The sequence below is a fragment of the Hippopotamus amphibius genome, chromosome 1, assembly GCF_030028045.1.
Source record: "Hippopotamus amphibius kiboko isolate mHipAmp2 chromosome 1, mHipAmp2.hap2, whole genome shotgun sequence".
Taxonomy (NCBI): domain Eukaryota; kingdom Metazoa; phylum Chordata; class Mammalia; order Artiodactyla; family Hippopotamidae; genus Hippopotamus; species Hippopotamus amphibius.
In genome coordinates this window covers 98,906,805-98,925,088 of record NC_080186.1, presented here as the reverse complement: position 1 = coordinate 98,925,088, position 18,284 = coordinate 98,906,805, and the positions used below count along the sequence as shown (strand labels likewise).

The 18,284-nt window shown below is 38.0% G+C and overlaps 1 protein-coding gene across 3 annotated transcripts in view; it reads left to right on the top strand.

The window, feature by feature from the left end:
• Positions 1-18,039, top strand: part of SLC16A1 (solute carrier family 16 member 1) — a 37,853-nt gene extending 19,814 nt beyond the window's left edge. For all 3 annotated transcript variants that reach the window (XM_057698078.1, XM_057698145.1, XM_057698194.1), the window contains 3 exons: positions 1,192-1,335; positions 6,306-7,172; positions 9,609-18,039. In XM_057698078.1, coding sequence (XP_057554061.1) covers positions 1,192-1,335; positions 6,306-7,172; positions 9,609-9,886 — 1,289 coding nt within the window. In that variant the 3' untranslated portion in view covers positions 9,887-18,039. The remainder of the gene's footprint in view (positions 1-1,191; positions 1,336-6,305; positions 7,173-9,608) is intronic.
• The last annotated feature ends 245 nt before the right edge of the window (positions 18,040-18,284 follow it).

The window sequence follows — 18,284 nt, the reverse complement described above, 5'->3', positions numbered from 1 at the left end:
AAACTTGGTTCTCACTAGCTTTATGACTTTGCAAGTCACACACATCATCATATTAGTTCTTCTCCTTGTGTCCCCTTCCCTACTGATGCATTGCAGCGACCCTTTCTCATTTGCAGTCATCTACCTTAACCAGGCAGACATGTTATGGTGTCATGTAAACAAAATTGTCATGTCCAAAGTCCATAGCCATGAAGTAGGGACATAAGTATTCTTATAAATTTAAAACATTGTTTGCTTTGGATAAGACTCAAAATTAAGATTTAAAATTTTGGAAATGGGAAATTACAGTTTATACCTATTAGTAGCAATTAAGGAGAGGCCATTTGATTTTTTTTTTTTTTTGTATTTGAAAACATACATGAAATGCATAAAATCTTTTTATTTGTGATCCTTATAACACTATGCTTTTATTTGGTTTCTTCTCCTCAGGTTAAAGAAAAACTGATTTTTTGGTATGCATCTCTTTAGCTGAGGAAATTTAATCTGCTTTAAGTTGTTAAAACTGAGGATGTTTTGACCATTATCTGACTTAATCTTCTCCTGCAAACATTTTTTCATAATTTTGCTACCACAAAACAGCAATATAGGCATGAAACCAGGTCTAAAAGACATTCCATTCAGTTCAATACCTGAGATATGTAGGTGTAATTGGGAACAGTTTTATGTTTTAAATTTAGATGTCCTAATTGCAAAACTACTGAACTTGGAAAAAATAATTATGTATTTTTGCCTTTGTTTTTTCTTCTTTTTAAAAAATATCACACAAGCCACATTTATGATGATATGTAAAGAATACTCTAAAATCTCTCATCAGTGTGCCTGTCCAAAAATTAATATAGAGCAAACTTACTAAATATGTGTTGATCATATCCTCGATAAATCAAGAAGCCTGTGAGCATCTGTTACCAAGGTGTTTTCAGCCTATTCTGCCTTATAAGAGAAAGATTAAAGATAGACTAGGGTCCTTTATATTTTAGTAAAATTCCATCCAATATTTCAAGATAGAGCTGATACACAATTAATGATTCTTTTAGCATCTTTCTTTCCTAGCACATGTACCTATCATTATGAAATAATTATAGATAGCAATGTTCTTACCATTGCCTTTTATTGTATCTGCTAAATTTAGAGGACTTGTCATTTAGTGCCATCAATGCCTTGTGTACTACTGTATTTTTGGTTATCTCTTAGGTCCTATCAGCAGTATCCTGGTGAATAAATATGGCAGTCGTCCAATCATGATTCTTGGCGGCTGCCTGTCAGGCTGTGGCTTGATCGCAGCTTCCTTCTGTAACACTGTGCAGGAACTTTACTTCTGTGTCGGAGTCATTGGAGGTGAGCTGATTCATTTTCAAGCATTAATATATTGCTGGCTATTTGGTATTCACCTGCATTGGTCTTTTGGGTGAAAGTCCCTCCTAATGGAAATTGGCTGATTATCATTTTGACAAGCTGTTAATTTAAGAGCCATAGAAAATCAAGTTTTTAAAGAAACTACTGTCATACAGTAGGTGTACATTGTTAAATAAATGAATGAATGGAAAGGAACGATTGTATCCCTTGTCCTAAGAATAGTCAGTGGTTGTAGATAAAATGTGTCTGGCAGTTTGTTGCAAGGGTGGTCACTGGTTACTATTCTCTCTTCCTGTCTGTTCCTCTTACAGGGAACAGGCATCTATTGGAGCAGGAAAGAGTGTTAAACATAAAGCAGGAATTGTCTGGTACAACGTGCAGATATATTTCTGAGGGATAGAGGATCCACTTGATAACCCCTTGCCCCGTGTTTTAATAGCCAGATTAAGATAATGAACTGCTGATGAGTATGATGGAGAAAGATTGTGTAGAACCTCACAGTCCAGAGACTTTGACTACTAACTTTTTGATGTATATCCTTCCCAACTTTTTTCTATACACAAACATATAACTTTTTCCTGAACAAAAAGGGATAAGATCACATAAAATATTTTGTAACCAGTTTTTGTCAATTAACAGTAGATCATGAACAACAACCATATGTATGTTAAGCACTGTCTACATGCTGTGGGCATAGGGCAACAAGTCGGGCAAAGTCATGCTCTTTCCTGGGAGGAGGCAGACACTACGGCTCACAAATAGATAAAAAAGTAAGAAAAATCAGGGAGTGATAAATGCTATACAAAGGGCTTGCTGAAGAGATGACCTTAAGAGTAACAACAGGGAACTGGCGTTATGAAAATCTAGGGGAACATAGGCCCTAAGTCAGCAGCATGCTTGTTAGCACAAGTGAGAATGGTCTGGTATGAGATGAGGGAGGGAGGTTAAGGCCAGGGTAAAGGTTATGGACAGAAAGCCATTAGCAGGTTTGAAATAGGAGAGTGACCTGGTCTAGTTTACTGGTTCAAGTCTCTGTGAATGGCTTAGACATAAATGGTACGGAGCAAGAGGTGGCCAAGGAGAGCATCTCCAAATTATTTGAATAATTACTTATACTAGCACCATTTATTGAATAATTCTTGTTGCAGTAATTAAAAATATCACTTTTATCATACATTAAATGTTTATATGTATTTCAGGTATGTTCCTGGACTTTCTGTCCACTTTCTTTGGTCAGCATTTACCTATTCCTGAGTCAGTCACACTATTCTATCAATTGTAGCTTTTAAAAGTCCATTTTAAATATGTTATGTTTAGTCCCACTCCTCATCCTGCATCACCCAAAATTTTCTGGTTGATTCCTGTGTATTCTCGAAGTATGTTTTAGAATTATTTTACCTCATCTCCCAAATGAAATGCACTGATATTATCATTGGAATCACATTAAACTAGCACGTTCATTTGGGGGGTATTGATGTCTTGACAATGTTGTGTTTAATTATACAAAAACATTGTTTTGGTTTTAGTTCTCTATCTCTTCAGGAAAGTTATACAATTTAGCCATTATAAACTGCAAACTTTGAAGTTTCTGGTGTTGTTGTGAAAGGAATAATTTTGTATTGCTTATTCTATTTTAAAACTTTTTAAAATTCTCTATTTGATAACTGTCTCCTTAATGATCTTCTTTGGTTATAATGATCCTTCAGGTGATTTGCCAGATTTGACAAATAGTTAATCACTTTTAAATAATATAAATAACAATTATAAAAATAACTAACATTTATTGAATGCTTACTACATGCCAGGCACTGTTCTAAGTTCTTCAGTGACAACAGTGCTGTGTGCCTGTTTTACATACCAGGAAACTGTCACAGGAGGGTCAACATGTCTGACATTACACAGCCAATAAGTGGTGATGTCGAGATTTGAACCTGTATTGTCGTTTTATTTTTTTTCCACCACCAAAAACTTCTTTTCCGTCCATCACCACACAGTTGATCCCCTTGACTCATTTCACCCTCTGCCCCTTTTTCTTTGGTGACCACTACTCTGTTCTCTTTATCTACATAATTGGTTTGGTTTGGTTTGTTCATTTATTTTGTTTTTGTTAGTTTTTTATATTCCACATGAGTGAAATCATATGGTATTTGTCTTTCTCCATCTGACTTATTTTACCTGGCATAATACCCTCAAGCTCCATCCATGTTGTTGGAAATAGCAGTTTCATCTTTTTTGTATGGCTGAGTAGTATTCCATTGTGTGTAGGGGGGGTATGTATACATCACATCTTCATCCGTTTGATTGTTGATGGACACTTAGGTTGTTTCCATATCTTGACGATTATAAATAATGCTGTGATGAAAATGGGGGGGGGGGGCGGTGCAGATATCTTTTCAGATTAGTGTTCTTTTGTATTCTTTGGATAAATACCCAGAAGTGGGATACCTGGATCATACGGTAGTTCAAGTCTTAATTTTTTTTTAGGAATCTCCATACTGTGTTCCATAGTGGCTGTACCATTTTACAGTCCCACCAACAGTGTATGAGGGTTCCCTTTTCTCCACATCCTCACCAACAGTTATTTCTTGTTTTTGATAATAGCCATTCTGACAGGTGTGAGGTGATCTCATTGTGGTTTTGATTTGCATTTCGCTAATAATTAGTGATGTTGAGTATCTTTTCAGGTGCCCATTGGCCATCTGTATGTCTTCTTTGGAAAAATGTCTGTTCAGCTACTCTGCATTTTTTTTCTGGCTGCTCCTCACAGCATGTGGGATCTTAGATCCCTGAATAGGGATTGAACCCATGCTCCCTGCAGTGGAAGTACGGAGTCTTAACCACTGGACCACCAGGGAAGTCCCAACTCTGCCCATTTTTTAATTGGGTTTTTTTGTTGTTGTTATTGTTGAGTTGTATGAGTTCTTTATATATTTTGGACATTACCCCTTATCAGATATAACATTTGCAAATAAGTTCTCCCATTTGGTAGGTTCTCTTTTCATTTTATTGATCCATTTCCTTTGCTGTGCAGAAGCATTTTAATTTGATGTAACCCCATTGGTCCATTTTTGCTTTTGTTTTCCTTCCTTGAGGAGGAGATATAGCTAGAAAGATATTGCTAAGACCATACTGCCTCTGTTTTCTTCTAGGAATTTTATGGTTTCAGATCTTATATTCAAGTCTTTAATCCATTTTGAATTAATTTTCATGTTTGGTGTGAGATAGTGGTCTAGTTTTTTTTGGCATGTGGCTGTCCGGTTTTCCCAACATCATTTATTGAAGAAACTATCCTTTCTTCACTATATGTTCTTTGCTCCTTTGTTGTAAGTTAATTGTTCATATATGCATGGGTTTATTTGTGGGCTCTCAATTCTGTTCCATAGATCTATGTGTCTGTTTTTCTGCCACTACAATGCTGTTTTGATTACTATGGCTTTGTAGTATAGTTTGAAATCAGGGAGTGTGATACCTCCAGCTTTGTTTTTCTCAAGATTGCTTTGGTTATTCAGGGTCTTTTGTGATTCCATATAAATTTTAGAATTTTTTGTTCTATTTCTGTGAATAATGTCCTTGGGATTTTGATAGGGATTGCAGTGAACCTGTAGATTGCTTTAGGTAATGACATTTTGACAGTGTTGATTCTTCTAATCCATGAGCACAAAATATCTTTCCATTGATTTGTGTCTTCAGTTTCTTTCAACAGTGTCTTATAGTTTTCAGGATACAGGTCTTTAACCTCCTTGATTAAATTTATTCCTAGATATTTTATTATTTTTCTTAGGACTGTAAATGGGATTGTTGATTTCTGAGAGCTAATTGTTAGCATGTAGAAATGCAACAGATTTTGTTTATGTATTGATTTTCTATGCTGCAGTTTTATTGTATTTATTATTTCTGATGTTTCTTGTTGGAGTCCTCAGGGTCTTCTATACATAAAATCATGACAGTCTACAAACAGTAACAGTTTTAACTTCCTTTCCAATTTGGAAGCCTTTTCTTTCTTTTTCTTGTTGAATTGCTCTGGCTAGTCCACATAGTTTGGCTTTAGAGCCCCCACTTTAAACCACTATACAATATGTCCTCCTTTCCATTATTCATACCTTTTTTTTGTATGTTTATTTTCTGTTTAATTTTTTATTGAGGTATAATTGGTTTACAGTATTATTTAGGTTTCAGGCATACAACACAGTGATTCACAATTTTTAAAGGTTATATTCCATTTATAGTTATATAAAATATTGGCTATATTCTCTGTGTGGTACAACATATCCTTGTAGCTTATTTTATATTTAATGCTTTGTACTTCCTAATTCCCTACTACAATCTTAGCCCTCTCCCCACTGTTAACCACCAGTTTGTTCTTTATATTTATGAGTCTATTTCTTTTTGTTATATTTGCTAGTTTTATTTTTTAGATTCCACACATAAGTGGCAACACACAGTATTTGCCTTACTCTGACTTACTTCACTTAACATAATACCCTCCAAGTCCATCCGTGTTGTTGCAAATGGCAGATTTTTGTTCTTTTTTATGGCTAAATAGTAGTCCATGGTGTGTGTGTGTGTGTGTGTGTGTACACCACATCTTCTTTATCCAGTCTTCTGTTGATAGACACTTAGGTTGCTTCCATATCTTAACAACTGTAAATAATGCTGCTGTTATGAACATTGGGTGTTTTGTAGTTCCATATAAACTTTAAAACTTTTTTGTTCTTTTTCTGTGAGAAATGTGCTTACAATTTTGATAGGTATTGCACTGAACACGTAGGTTGCTTTAAGTAATAAGGACATTTTGACAATGTTAATTCTTCTAATCCATGATCACAGAATATCTTTCCATTTATTTGTATCTTTTTGAATTATATACCTACAATTTGTCTAGTTTAAGTGATGCCAAATCTGTTTCTGACATTTATTGCAGTATGTGATTCTTTTTTTTCCCTTTTCCCCAGGTCTTGGGCTTGCTTTCAACTTGAATCCAGCTTTAACCATGATTGGCAAGTACTTCTACAAGAGGCGACCGTTGGCAAATGGACTGGCCATGGCAGGCAGCCCTGTGTTCCTCTCTACCCTGGCCCCACTCAATCAGGCTTTCTTTGGTATCTATGGCTGGAGAGGAAGCTTCCTAATTCTTGGGGGCTTACTGTTAAACTGCTGTGTGGCTGGAGCTCTGATGAGACCAATAGGGCCCAAGCCAACCACTGCAGGGAAATATAAGTCTAAAGAATCCCTTCAGGAAGCTGCAAAATATGACACAAAAAAGGGGGCAAGTGATGCAAATACAGATCTCATTGGAGGAAACCCCAAAGAAGAGAAAAGATCAGTCTTACAAACACTTAATAAATTCCTGGACTTATCCCTGTTCAAGCACAGAGGCTTTTTGCTCTACCTGTCTGGAAACGTACTCATGTTTTTTGGACTGTTTACACCTTTGGTCTTTCTTAGTAATTATGGCAAGAGTCGGCATTACTCCAGTGAGAAGTCTGCCTTCCTTCTTTCCATTCTGGCTTTTGTTGACATGGTAGCCAGACCTTCTATGGGACTTGTAGCCAACACAAAGTGGATAAGACCTCGAGTTCAATATTTTTTCGCTGCTTCTATTATTGCAAATGGAGTATGTCATTTGGTAGCACCTTTATCCTCTAGCTATATAGGGTTCTGTGTCTACGCGGGATTCTTTGGATTTGCATTTGGGTGGCTCAGCTCAGTATTGTTTGAAACGCTGATGGACCTCGTTGGACCGCAGAGGTTCTCTAGTGCTGTGGGGTTGGTGACCATTGTGGAGTGCTGTCCTGTTCTCCTGGGGCCACCGCTTTTAGGTATAGTATGTCTCCCTATTTCTGTTGTTCTATGACCATAAAACAGGCAGAGAAGGTTGGGAAGGTGACAGAAAGCAGAGATCAATAAGCTGCTTGATAGTCTCGCTCATTTCTGTACCCTCAGTGCTGGCACAGTGCTTGGCACAGCATAAATTGCTCAGCTACTTATAGAACTGAATTAAAGTGGATCATCAAGCTGAAAGACGAATAAAAACTATTACAAACTTAAGTATTTATTAAAATAATTTTTTCTGATTAAAAAACCTACCATGTTTATAATAGAAAAATGTATAATGTATACTCTACCTTTCAAATACTGTTGGTGATTTCTTTTTAATTGTGGAATTTATCTCAGCAGTAATATTTAAAATAATAACAGTAGTTACCAGGTGAGGACTCGCAGTATACCAGGGACTGTCCTAATCATTTTCTATATTCTGTTATATAACAAGTTTATGACACAGGACTTTTATTGTTCCCACTTTATAAAGAAATAGGGGCTTCTAAAAGTGAAATAACTTGCCCAAGATCACACAGCTAGTAAGTGACTATAAAAACTGATGTATTATTCTCTTAAGAATGCTAAATGGTTTACATTTTAAAATTATTATTAATACAAAATACAACAATAATTTGGATTTCTGGATGTGACTCATGCTTTTGAGATTATGCAGTATAAAGTAAGGAAGGATACATAACAGAAGATCCACTACTGACCTGTCCACCCTCTCTCCTCCCTATATAGATATACCCAAGGAGACTCCAAATCCTGTCCGTTTTTGCTTCCTAAAATCTCTTTCTAATCTGCCCATTTTCTCTCCATCACAACTACTGCTCTTATCCAAATCTCCCATCTTCTATCAGCAGCCTTTTATTTTTTTTTTTTGGCACACGGGCTTAGTTGCTCTGTGGCATGTGGGATCTTCCTGGAGCTGGGATTGAACTCATGACCTCTGCATTGGCAGGCAAATTCTTAACCACTGCGCCACCTAGGAAGCCCTATCAGTAGCCTTTTAACTTTACCCATATCCATTCTAGCTCTTCTTCAGTCTCTTAGAACACTCCAGTTGCTTCCCACGTCCTTAGGGTGAATTCCCTACTGCGGCTTACTAGGTCCTGCATGGCCTGGCCCACCTATGTCTCCAGCCTCATTTCCCACACTCAGTTTGCTGTCTGTGCTTCCCCCCTCACACCCTGTGCTTCCTCCTACCACCTGCCTTTGCACTGGCTGTTCTCTGCCCAGATCCTTTCCCCATCTCCTTTCTCCCAGATAACTCCTATCCTCCTGTAAGTTTTGGCTGAGTTTACACTTTAAGAAAAGCCTTCCTGCCCTACTTGCTCATCCCAAATGCTTATTTTCTGCTTTCAAACCCTCCTTGTAGCACTTGTCACAGTCTGTGTGGTTATCGGATTAACATTTCTCTTCTCCACTGAACTGTGGATGTTACCTCCTTTGCTCACCCTTAACTCAGGGCTTAGCAGCCCCAGAGCCGTGTGTATGTGTGGAGACTCAGTGAGTATTGCTGAGTGAGTAACGCCCTGCATTGGAAAACTGTATGGAATCATATTTGACTTGGTTATTATGTCCTTTATATGTGTAGAGTTTTCCAAAGTTTACTTCTTAATACTGGTTTGAGATACTAATAAATTTTACTATTACAAGGATTTCATGGCCAAAAAAAAGTTTGGAAACACCAAAGTAAATGTTTCTTTACTATCAGACCTCATAAAGCCTTTAATAGAAAAGACAAGGATATGTCCTTTCCAAATTTACTTGGCTGTGGAAACATTAGGGAGGTATCCTGTAGCACAGAAGTTATGGGTGCAGGCCTCAGAGCCAGACTTGCTGGGTTGAAAGCTAACCCGTTTCACTTACAAGCTTTGTGACCTTGGACAAGTTACTTAAGGTTTCTGTGCTTCGGCTTTTATGTTATACACTGGGAATGATGATAGAATCTTCCTGTTGGGAGGATTAAGCACTTAGAATGGTGGAAAGGTATTGCCGTTAGTTAATGTTTTAGCAGAGGATGGGTGTTCACAGGAACGCTCTTTGGGAAATGCTGATGTCAGAGAAAGTGCATTGGTCTGGGAGACTGGAATTAGCTCTGTGGCCTTGGGCAAGACTCCTAAACCTCCTTTGAGCAACAAACTTTTCCATTGAATATTGAGAGAATTGACCCTAGGTGATCTCTAGGTCTTTCCCAATTCAAATTTGCAAGATTTAATTATTTTCAATTTGCTAAAGATAATAGAATATGCAGGGCCACACCAAATCAGTGTGACATCATAAACCAAAGATCAGATAATTTTGAGCAGTTCCTTTTCAAGACTGATTTGTCATTTATGAGCTTTTTGAATGGATCCTTAAGCTTTATTTGGGAAAGGGTATAATTGTTTACTCACATAACTTTTTTTTTTTTTTTTGGACATCCTTAGGTCGTCTCAATGACATATATGGAGACTACAAATACACATACTGGGTATGCGGCATAATCCTTATTTTCTCGGGCATCTATCTTTTCATTGGCATGGGCATCAACTACCGACTTCTTGCAAAAGAACAGAAAGCCGAGAGACAGCAGAAAAAGGAAAGTAAAGAGGAGGAGGCCAGTATAGATGTTGCTGAGAAGCCAAAAGAAGTTACTGATGCAGCAGAATCTCCAGAGAATAAAGGCATCGAAGGAGGCCCCAAAGAGGAGGAGAGTCCAGTTTGAACCTGTGGGACTGAAGGGTAAATGGAGCAGCTCATGACCCAAAATATTCTGTTGGCCTGTGACCTACCAGGGGTGCTCAGTGCAAATACTGGACTTTTCTGTGGGAATCACACCGGGGTTCATTGATGGAATGTTTGTTTCACTCCTTACCAGTAGCCTGGGTTAAAATGCCATAATCTTTGGGGAGGGAGTGGTTGAAAAAGAGAGAAGGAAGTTTGTTTGTGTGTTTGTTTTGTTTGTTTAAATCTTTGCTTATAACAGTGTCATGATGGTTATAATATGTGCCTTAAGTTTTAGTCTTTAGGGAGCCTTAACTTTTAAAACCATTCTGCTTATTTCATCCATTTTAAGTGTTCCGTTACAAGGAAGAATAACACCTAGTTTGAGGCAAATCTAAAATTAAGTTTTAGCTTCATTGTTATTTGTAATATATTGTCAGACATTATCACTAGAAAATTTGAAAGTTGCAGTTTTATAAAATCCAGCCTAAAGTATTTTCCTAGCATCATTAGTTGCCTGGCATATGTGCCTGCTAGATATATATTTAGGAAATTTAAGGCATAAAACTTTGCAAACATCTTGGCTGTTCCAGATGCATTGTACTCATCAACACCCCTCCAGTATCTTTTCTTGGGTTGCTTATTAGAAGCCAAGTGCTTAAGAGTTGACCTTATTAAATTACAATTTTTGCTCCCCTTTCCAAAGACACATTTTGAGTGGTCATAGATCATTGCCCCTTTTGAGATCACATAGTATTGTTTTTCTCACTGTAAAATTAGTATTAAAATACACAAAACTATGTATTTGTGCCTCCTCAGTAAATTAAACGTAGACAGATGTTTCAAACAACAGCTGAATTCAGCTTAAGTGTTTCCAAAACTTCCGTTAAACTGTGAGACTTGGAATACTTTTTTGTTGTTGTTTTTTTGTAGAATTTTCCCCCTTTGATTCATAGTGGTTCCATTTATAGCCACATCTAGCTTAGCACTGTGTGTGAGATACTCCGTCTTTGTGTGTTCAGTTTTTTGGGGGTTTTTTTAATGTTTGCTAATTAAAGAGAGCCACAGAGATTTGGCCCACACAAGCCAATAAGGGTAAGATTGGGAGAGAAGTTGCTATGTTTGCTTATCAATAAGTAACTCCTTTTCTTTTTCTGATAAGGCCTTAAAGAAAATTTATGTTTTGCTTAGAATTATTGGACACGTTCTTATTCTTTATACAAACCTAAAGATTTTGTGACCCTTTTCACTTATCTGAAAGGTAGAGAAATGGGTTTAGTATAAAGATAGGAAGGAGGATGGACCAGAATAAAAACTGTAAATATTTTTTAACCTAATATCTTTTAAATTGTGACAGGAAGATAATGATAGACATTCAATGAATTATATTCAGTGCATTTTAAAATATTATAATTGACAGTACGAAAGCATAGATATAGAACCTTGTTTAAGAGACTGGCTTTTTAAAATAAACTTTTTTTTTTTTTTTTTAAAGAAATGTTTCTTCCTCCAAATGCTTATTTTCTTGAGGAAAATATTACGTGTCTTCATTTTCATTATCAAGATTCAGTTTGGCCCTTCCTACTATAAATTGTGCACTGGGATTTGTGTATATGGCTTATTTTGATTTTCCTCCTTACCTCTTACCTTTTAATTGATCAGATGATGAATTGCAGATGATCATGGTAACAGGACCGTATTATCACATTATAGTCATCTATTGAGAATTGAAATTATCTTAAACTATTCAAAATAAATAATTTCTACAAACAAGAAGGAGGGGAATTTTTTGAAACTCTCTCTGAAAGAAAGCATTTTGAAACCAGAGCAGTTAATCTTAAGGGCACAATGAAAACTCCCTTTCTGTGCCCAAGTATCATGGCAGATGCAGGAGGAATTTTAGGGGAGAAGCCTGCTGTGATTGTTGGCAGGCTTGGCTCCAGCATGGACTCTGCCATTTTCTATGGACCTAACCTCTGTGTGCCTCTTTCCCCTTCTATAAAAATGAGGATCACCCTTGAGTAGAGTAATACAAGTGAAAAATGGGGGGGGGGGGTGTAAACTGGGTGTATAAGATTATTTTTCCCCATCCCAGTTGTTAGGCTACGTCCACACATAAGACCTTCCTTAGTCTTTTCCCGTTAGTTGAATCTTGTTAGTGAAGTGAGGGGCTTTTGGTGCAGATTGACCAGTGTTTATTAGGAGGAAGGGTTCAGAAGTTGCTTTATTCAAAGCAAAGGTTAAACACTGGCTCAAAGGTGGACTAAACAAACCGTTTATCACCCAATCCAACTCTGACTTTTTCCCACTGACGATACAGGCTTAAGGGTTTAATTCAAGATCAATTTTGGTGACAGAGCCAACACTAAAACCCAGTATAGGCCTACTCAGCCATCTATTCTTTGTGAACGATCCGCTAATCCTCTCTGTGTTGCAGTGTTCAACACTGGATGCATCTGGGCTCTCTGACTGGGCAGTCTGTGTCCCTTGCTCCATGTGAGGACGGACTAGACTTCCTCAGGTTTATTTCAGTGGACACAGTTTCAGGGGCTGTTTTGGGAAAATGGAGTAGCTGCCTATCTTTGCTTTCCTCTGTTCCACACTCTGTAAGTCACAGAGAGAACATACAGCTCTCTAGATAGTTGTGCCCAAAGAGGCTTGGGACTGTTCGAGTACACTCTGAAATAGCCTCTCAATTCAAAGCTGGGAAATTATTTAAGAAACTGATAGGTTGGACAATTGCAGATGATCGTGGCAACAAGAGCATATTATCACATTACAGTCATCTATTGAGCATTGAAATTATGTTACACTATTCAAAATAAATAATTTCTACAGAAAGTATTCAGGAAAGGATGACGCTAAAACAAATTATGGAAAATTCAGGGAGGTATTTTTATCCCCAATTTAATCACATTGGTGAACAATCTCGTTCTTGGGGTGTGTGAATTATCAGGTGTGCATCCCCCACCCCTCCTTATGGTTGGAAAGGTGAGGAAATTAACAGTAAACGCATGGCTTGTTTTCCGAATCAGTTCAGGCACTTGAAGAAAGAGGTTAATGATAGACTTCTGTCACTATGAAAACTTGATAAGGAAGTGATGGCCCAAGCTTGCCTGGCTTGCCCACATGTGAGCAGCTACGCCTACATGAAGCATCTAAGGAGGTTTCAAGCACATCATTCCTGAAATGTGTCCTAGCTTTAGGGTCTTAGATTCAGTCACCCTTTCCTCCATGTAGTCTGGGCCATAGTGACAGTCATTCAAATGAGAGTGATTGGCAGAGTATCTTTCTCCTCAGCTGAACAGCACTGATCTACTTACTTTTTGGTGACCTTTACCTTGATTTGCTAGAGGAGACTGGAATTGCTAGCAGAGGAATCACAGCCTGCTGGTTGCTTAACAGTATAGACCATCAGGATTCAGAGGCTGTGTGACCTCAAGCCCACACATCAGGTGTTTTCTTCTGTAAGGTGTTAATAATGAGCACTGTCCCCCACTAGGGTTATCTTGAAGGTTGGCTGGTATGGGACAGCTTGTGTTAAGCAAAGGCTTAATAAAGTGTAAGCACTGGACTTAACATCAAAAGTAGTACCTGGGAAAAAACTGAGCTCTTCTAATTCCCAAGGTGGCTGGAGCCTTACTTGCAGAGGATAGTTTGGGAGCGACTCTTAAAGATAAGACTATTAGCTAAATGATCGAAAACTCTATTTTTGGATCAGATCCTCTTTTTAGTCTTATAAATGTAATGGTCTTTGGTAATGAATGGAAACTGACACCTCATGAGGTTGTTGCATATATGTCTGGCTCTTTAAGTAAGGAGGATTTGAATCCCAAAGCCCTTGCTCTTTGTACACTGCCTCCACAAGGAAGAGACGCCTGACTAATAACTGATAATCTTTTCCCTTCAATATTTGTAATGATTCTAAAAGAGCAGAAATACAACCAGTAACCAGTCATGATTAAAGTCCTCTGTCCCTAGCAGTGTTCCTAAATGTGAATTGAAAGATTGATGAGCTTTTTATTTTTCCCTACTACATCAATAATGTGATTTAAATTATAAATTATCAGTTGATGGCTGAATAAATTGGCACAGCATATTGGCAAAGCAATTTCATAATATGTGTCAAATACCATGAGTTCACCTCATTTCCCTAAGAATTCCAGACTTGGAATTTATATAAGAAAATTATGTTTCTTATATGGATGGTTATGCAGTCCTTAGGATATATTCATAGCACAATGTTAAATGAAAAAAGCAGAACGCAAACTACCATGTGGGGGGGGTGCGCACATGTGTATGCACAGGGGATAAAGGACACGCACATACTAATCATTTCGTGAGCATGGTAAAATTAGAGGTAACTTTCTCTATATTTTCTCCACATTCTAAATTTTCTTGATGTCACGGTTACTTTTATACTAAAAGAAAATATTTTATGAAGCACATACTACTGGTTTACAGAGGAAAAAACAGTACCTTTGATCTAGAAGGGTTCTGACAAGAGACACAACTCCTAAGAAAATGAAGCTGATGATTATTACAAACAGGTTTTTTTTTTTTTTCCTGCTTCAAGAATTGCATCTGGTGAAAGGGAGGTGAATGAGATGGAAGTCAAGAGCACAGTGGTCTCTAGCCATAATTTTGCTGGTCCTGGACAAAGCCGTGGAGTGTAGAGGACACGGGCCACCTGTGCCAACCATCACTGCCTCCCTCCTGGAGACAGTGCTCTTGGGGACAGCATTCCTGTGGTTCCCCTTCCCATCATCATTCAGCTGCAAGTGAATGTTTAACTCAGGAAGCCAGAGCATTCTGCACTTAACGTTACAGTGTTACGGTTGTCGAGCATTATCTTACTGGATCGGCATCAGAAAAAAATACTATGATGTCACAAAAAGTAGAGTTTGCTCGTCCACACAGGTATTATTTATTTATTAACGGTTATTTATTGGATCCTTACTACTTCCCAAGCATTGTTCTAGGCTTTGAGAACCCAGTCACAAACAAAATGTCCTTCAATGCATCTTCCTAGTAGGGGGAAAGCAGACAGTGAACAGTAAGTTATAAGGAGAATAGCAATCAATATTCAGAGAAGAGCAATGGATATAAGATCAGCCTTCGTTAATTCACCTAAATAGTATTTTTTGGAGCCTGTTTCCTAGATAGAAGGGATAACAGTGACTAGAACCCAGTCCCTGGCACCCACAGCTTCCAGTCTAGTGGTGAAGACAGCACCTGGAGAAGTCTCTAACCCAATCTCAGAAGGGCCTAAAAAGGACAAAGTATATACTCTTGAGCAAGTTAATTTCTCTGCACCTCTTTGGTAAACTAAACGTAGTGAAATTGTGAATGTAGACTGCATACAGTTGAGTGCACAGTAGTATTAGTTGAACTCATAGTAGTTTTAAAAATTAAATAGTGTCAGTTGTCATCAACCAGAACAATAAAGCACATGTGGAAATATTTGTATAGCTCATCAGAGTGCATAAAGGCCTTTCAAGTATGTTCTATCATCTGATTCATCCAAAATCCTAGGATATGGGTATAAATGAAAAATACGGACCCTTTAACTGGGTCTTCATCCTAGCAGGGCACTTCCCTCCCCCACCCCTGCTGTCAGAAGAGTGCAAAGCAAGACTGCAGACAGCTCAGCTGCTAGATTAGGGCTGAAGGTTGTACTGGGTGGAAGTTTGGAAACACAAGAATGAAAGAACTTGAATCCTGGGTAATCTTGAAGGGTGACTAGAGACCAAACCAATCACTTGGATCCTGCACCAAAATGAGTAGAATCGTCCTGTCCCCAATGCATTCACAATCTGACTTAAAATCCTTTTCCTTGGCTTTGGAATTCATAATGTGATTTCTTCACTTGTAGGATTTCCTTTCCTAATATGCTTTACTGATTCCAGAATTAAAAGTTTGCATTTCCTGAGCTTACTCTGGCCAGGTCCCAAGAGGAAGTGGCCAGCAGCCATTAAGCCAGGGGGGGAATTGGGCTGAGATTAAAAGTCACCTGGTGTGCTGACAATCTGTATGTCCATAATTATCAAGAGAAGGTTTAGAATAGTTCTTGTCATTGCATTTTCTCTTTTCCTATCTCATTTTTTCCTCCTTGAGGCCAAAAGAAAAGTCTCCGGGTGCTTTTGTGTCTTTCAGGCCCTATGTATATATGCTTTTCAGAATGGGAATAACCCTTTTCCTTTTAAATTTCAAGTGTTATCTTGTTTCTCAAATGCAAATAATGAGCCTAAACAGACCTGCAGTAGAGTTCTGAGATTTGAAGGGCTCATGTAAACTACCTGTGCCCCAGCCCCTCCCCACCTCTTCCCATTCCCACCCCCACATACCTCACTGGTTGCCCAAATGTGTAGATTGAACCCCTGTACTTACTGTTTCTCCTTGCAATGCCCTACTTTTCTTTTCCCCTGCCATAGGCTTGGTTTTTAACAGCCTCCCTGTCTTCTCACCACCTCCAATCCAGCCTCAACACTGCTGCTAAAATGATTTTTCCTAAAAAGGCCAGATTTTCAGCAGCTTTTATAACTTCAAATAAAAGCAATAAAGATAAGAATAATAAAACTCACCTAATCACTCACACTGCTTTAAATCCTGTAGTTTGAGAATGAAGTCCAAACTCCTTAGCTTGACCCAGAGGGCCCTTCTTGATTAGCTCCCACATACCTCTGCAGCCTTACCTCCTGCCAGTCCTAGTCCTCACCCTGCTCTCCAGCCCAGGTGAATTTCTTAATTCCTTAAGTGCAGGACCTTGTTTCAGACTTCCCTGCTTTCCTACAAGGTGACTTGTGCCTGGAAACCCCTCCCTCCTTTCTCTGCACCAACTCCTATCCACCCTTTGAAACTCGGTTCGTGTCTCCTTTTATAGAAGGGCTTACCTGATTCCTTTAAAAGTTTCACACACATGATTTCATATACTCCCATAATAACCCTTTTTTCCCCTGCTACCCTCTATACTGCCCCTCTCCCCACGGGTAGCCACTAGGTGGTTCTCTATGTCTGTGAGTCTGCTTTTTTGTTTTATTCGCTAGTCTGTTGTAATTTTTAGATTCCACATACAAGTGGTAACATACAGTATGCCTTTCTCTGTCTAACTTATTTCACTTAGTATAATGCCCCTAGTCCATCCATGTTGCTCCACTTGGCAAAATTTCATTTTTACAGCTGAGTAGTATTCCATTGTATATATATATACATTCATTTCTTTATCCATTCATCTGTTGATGGACACAGGTTGCTTCCATATCTTTTTTTTTTTAATTTTTTGGCCATACCACAGGGCATTGGGGATCTTAGTTCCCAGACCAGGGTTCAAACCCACGCCCCCTGCAGTAGAAGCACAGAATCTCAACCACTGGACCACCAGGGAAGTCCCCATATCTTGAAAATTGTAAATAATGCTGCTATGAACATCGGGGTTCATGTATTTTTTCGAATTACTGTTTTTTCCAGATATATACCCAGGAGTGGAATTGCTGGGTCATATGGTAGTTCTATTTTTAGTTTTTTGATAAATCCCCATACTGTTTTCCACAGTGGCAGCCCCAATTTGTTTTAGTGCCTCTATGTCTACAGTGCAGTTAGAGTATGAATCTTAGTGTCAAATCCCAGGTCTCTGGGTACAAAGTCCAGATAGACCACTTATTAACTCTGGGTCCTTAAGTTATTTAACCTCTACATCTCAGTTCCTATATCTGTAAAATGGGACTAATAAATAGAACTTACCTTATAGGGTTGCTATGAGGATTAAACATGACAACAACTATAAAATCTTTAGCATACTTCCTGACACAGAATAAATGCTCAATACGTATTATCACTACCTCTGTCATAAATAGTTCTTACCACTGAAGCATAATTTTCAAAATAGTAAAATCATGACATACAGAAATAAAGTTAACATGTTTATATAACTCATTAAGTAAGGAAAGAACCAGTATAGACAACTAATGAGAACATACTGTATAGCAAGGGAACCCTACTTAATGCACTGTGGTGACCTAAATGGGAGGGAAATCCACAAAGGAGGGGATATATGTATGTGTGTGGCTGATTCATTTTGCTGTGCAGTAGAAACTAACACAACATTGTAAAGCAACTATACTGCAATAAAAGTTAATTAAAAATAAAATGTAAATACCAAAAGCCCCTCCAAATATCTATATTTTAATTTTTCTATTTCCTACTCATTTAGTAAAATAAGTAATTGAATTATTTAAAAAAAAAAAAAAAAAGGAAAGAACCAGTAGGATTTTTACAACATTCAAATGAGAATTGGACTTACGGAGACTTATTTTCTACTGGACAAAACATTTGCATTGCCATGAACAGTACCAATTTGCATCATGCATCAGGCAGGAAACATCTGCACCATCGTCAGCCCC